The sequence below is a fragment of the Siphateles boraxobius genome, unplaced genomic scaffold (assembly GCF_051911475.1).
Source record: "Siphateles boraxobius isolate OS27281-9 unplaced genomic scaffold, OSU_SipBor_1 103, whole genome shotgun sequence".
Taxonomy (NCBI): Eukaryota; Metazoa; Chordata; class Actinopteri; order Cypriniformes; family Leuciscidae; genus Siphateles; species Siphateles boraxobius.
This window is the reverse complement of record NW_027508704.1, coordinates 342,501-345,000: the sequence shown is the minus strand read 5'-3', so window position 1 is coordinate 345,000 and position 2,500 is coordinate 342,501. Positions and strand designations below refer to the sequence as shown.

At 38.5% G+C, this 2,500-nt stretch overlaps 1 protein-coding gene across 6 annotated transcripts in view; it reads right to left on the bottom strand.

The window, feature by feature from the left end:
* myocd (myocardin) overlaps positions 1-2,500 on the bottom strand; it is a 62,706-nt gene that overhangs the window by 47,596 nt on the left and 12,610 nt on the right. For all 6 annotated transcript variants that reach the window (XM_077245702.1, XM_077245703.1, XM_077245722.1 and 3 more), the window contains exon 4: positions 2,217-2,292. In XM_077245702.1, the coding sequence (XP_077101817.1) occupies positions 2,217-2,292 (76 nt within the window). The remainder of the gene's footprint in view (positions 1-2,216; positions 2,293-2,500) is intronic.

Below are 2,500 nucleotides of genomic sequence, written 5' to 3'. Positions count from 1 at the left end.
CTCTTCACTCAAACACACACATGAAACATAAGCTCTTCACTCAAACACACACATGAAACATAAGCTCTTTACTCAAACACACACATGAAACACAAGCTCTTCACTCAAACACACACATGAAACAAAAACTCTACTCAAACACACACACACATGAAACACAAGCTCTTCACTCAAACACACACACATGAAACACAAGCTCTTCACTCAAACACACACATGAAACACAAACTCTACTCAAACACACAAAAATGAAACACAAGATCTACTCAAACACACACACATGAAACACAAGCTCTTCACTCAAACACACACATGAAACAAGCTCTACTCAAACACACACATGAAACACAAACTCTACTCAAACACACAAAAATGAAACACAAGCTCTACTCAAACACACACACATGAAACACAAGCTCTTCACTCAAACACACACATGAAACACAAACTCTACTCAAACACACACAAATGAAACACAAGCTCTACTCAAACACACACACACATGAAACACAAGCTCTTCACTCAAACACACACATGAAACAAGCTCTACTCAAACACACACAAATGAAACACAAGCTCTACTCAAACACATACACATGAAACACAAGCTCTTCACTCAAACACACACATGAAACAAGCTCTACTCAAACACACACATGAAACACAAACTCTACTCAAACACACAAAAATAAAACACAAGCTCTACTCAAACACACACACATGAAACACAAGCTCTTCACTCAAACACACACATGAAACACAAACTCTACTCAAACACACACAAATGAAACACAAGCTCTACTCAAACACACACACACATGAAACACAAGCTCTTCACTCAAACACACACATGAAACAAGCTCTACTCAAACACACACAAATGAAACACAAGCTCTACTCAAACACACACAAATGAAACACAAGCTCTACTCAAACACACACAAATGAAACAAGCTCTACTCAAATACACACACTCATGGAACACAAGCTCTTCACTCGAACACACACATGAAACACAAACTCTTCACTCAAACACACACATGAAACACAAGCTCTTTATTCAAACACACTCATGAAACACAAGCTCTTCACTCGAACACACACATGAAACACAAACTCTTCACTCAAACACACACATGAAACACAAACTCTTCACTCAAACACACACATGAAACACAAGCTCTTTATTCAAACACACTCATGAAACACAAGCTCTTCACTCGAACACACTCATGAAACACAAACTCTTCACTCAAACACACACATGAAACACAAGCTCTTTATTCAAACACACACACGAAACACAAAATCTTCACTCAAACACACACATGAAACACAAACTCTACTCAAACACACACAAATGAAACACAAGCTCTTCACTCAAACACACACATGAAACACAAGCTCTTCACTCAAACACACACATGAAACAAGCTCTACTCAAACACACACATGAAACACAAGCTCTTCACTCAAACACATCAATGAAACACAAGCTCTTCACTCAAACACACACACACAACACAAGCTCTTCACTCAAACACACACACACACACACACACAAAACACAAGCTCTACTAAACACACACATGAAACACAAGCTCTTCACTCAAACACACACACACACACACGAAACACAAGCTCTTCACACAAACACACACATGAAACACAAGCTCTTCACAAACACAAACATGAAACACAAGCTCTTCACTCAAACACACACATGAGGCAGAAGCTCTTCACTCAAACACACACATGAGGCAGAAGCTCTTCACTCAAACACACACACACACACACACACACACACACACGCGAAACACAACCTCTTCACTCAAACACACACATGATGCACAAGCTATTCACACAAACACACACATGAAATACAAGCTCTTCACAAACACAAACATGAAACACAAGCTCTTCACTCAAACACACACACATGAAACACAAGCTCTTCACTCAAACACACACACATGAAACACAAGCTCTTCACTCAAAAACACACACATGATGTCAGAGTCACTCTGGAATAAACCAGGATCGAGACGCACGTCAAACTCGTCATTTCAATCTTATATTGTTACTTACATTCGTGCATTTAGTGACTTACAAAAGAGCAAGAAAGAGAGCCACACACATTCATAATACACACAGCCAGGGTCATTAGACACAATTAATCATTTGTATGCATATATATTATGATTAAAATCCCTTACCTTGTAGAATACGCATGTTGCCGAGCTCGGGTTTCTCTGGTCTGCTTCTGATTTTGTGTTTTAAGTAACTCCCAGTCTGCAACATCACATGAAACATTAAATATAATGAGGAGGATTTTTTCACACTTTCACAAAACGTCTGCTTATATCAGAATCAAATTTCATTCATAATTGATGAATTTTGCAGCAGTGACACAGTTATTGAACTGAATAATGACACTCTTCTTAGAGCTGCTTTATACACTAGTGTTCAAAAGTTCAAAGGTCGATAAGATGATTTAATG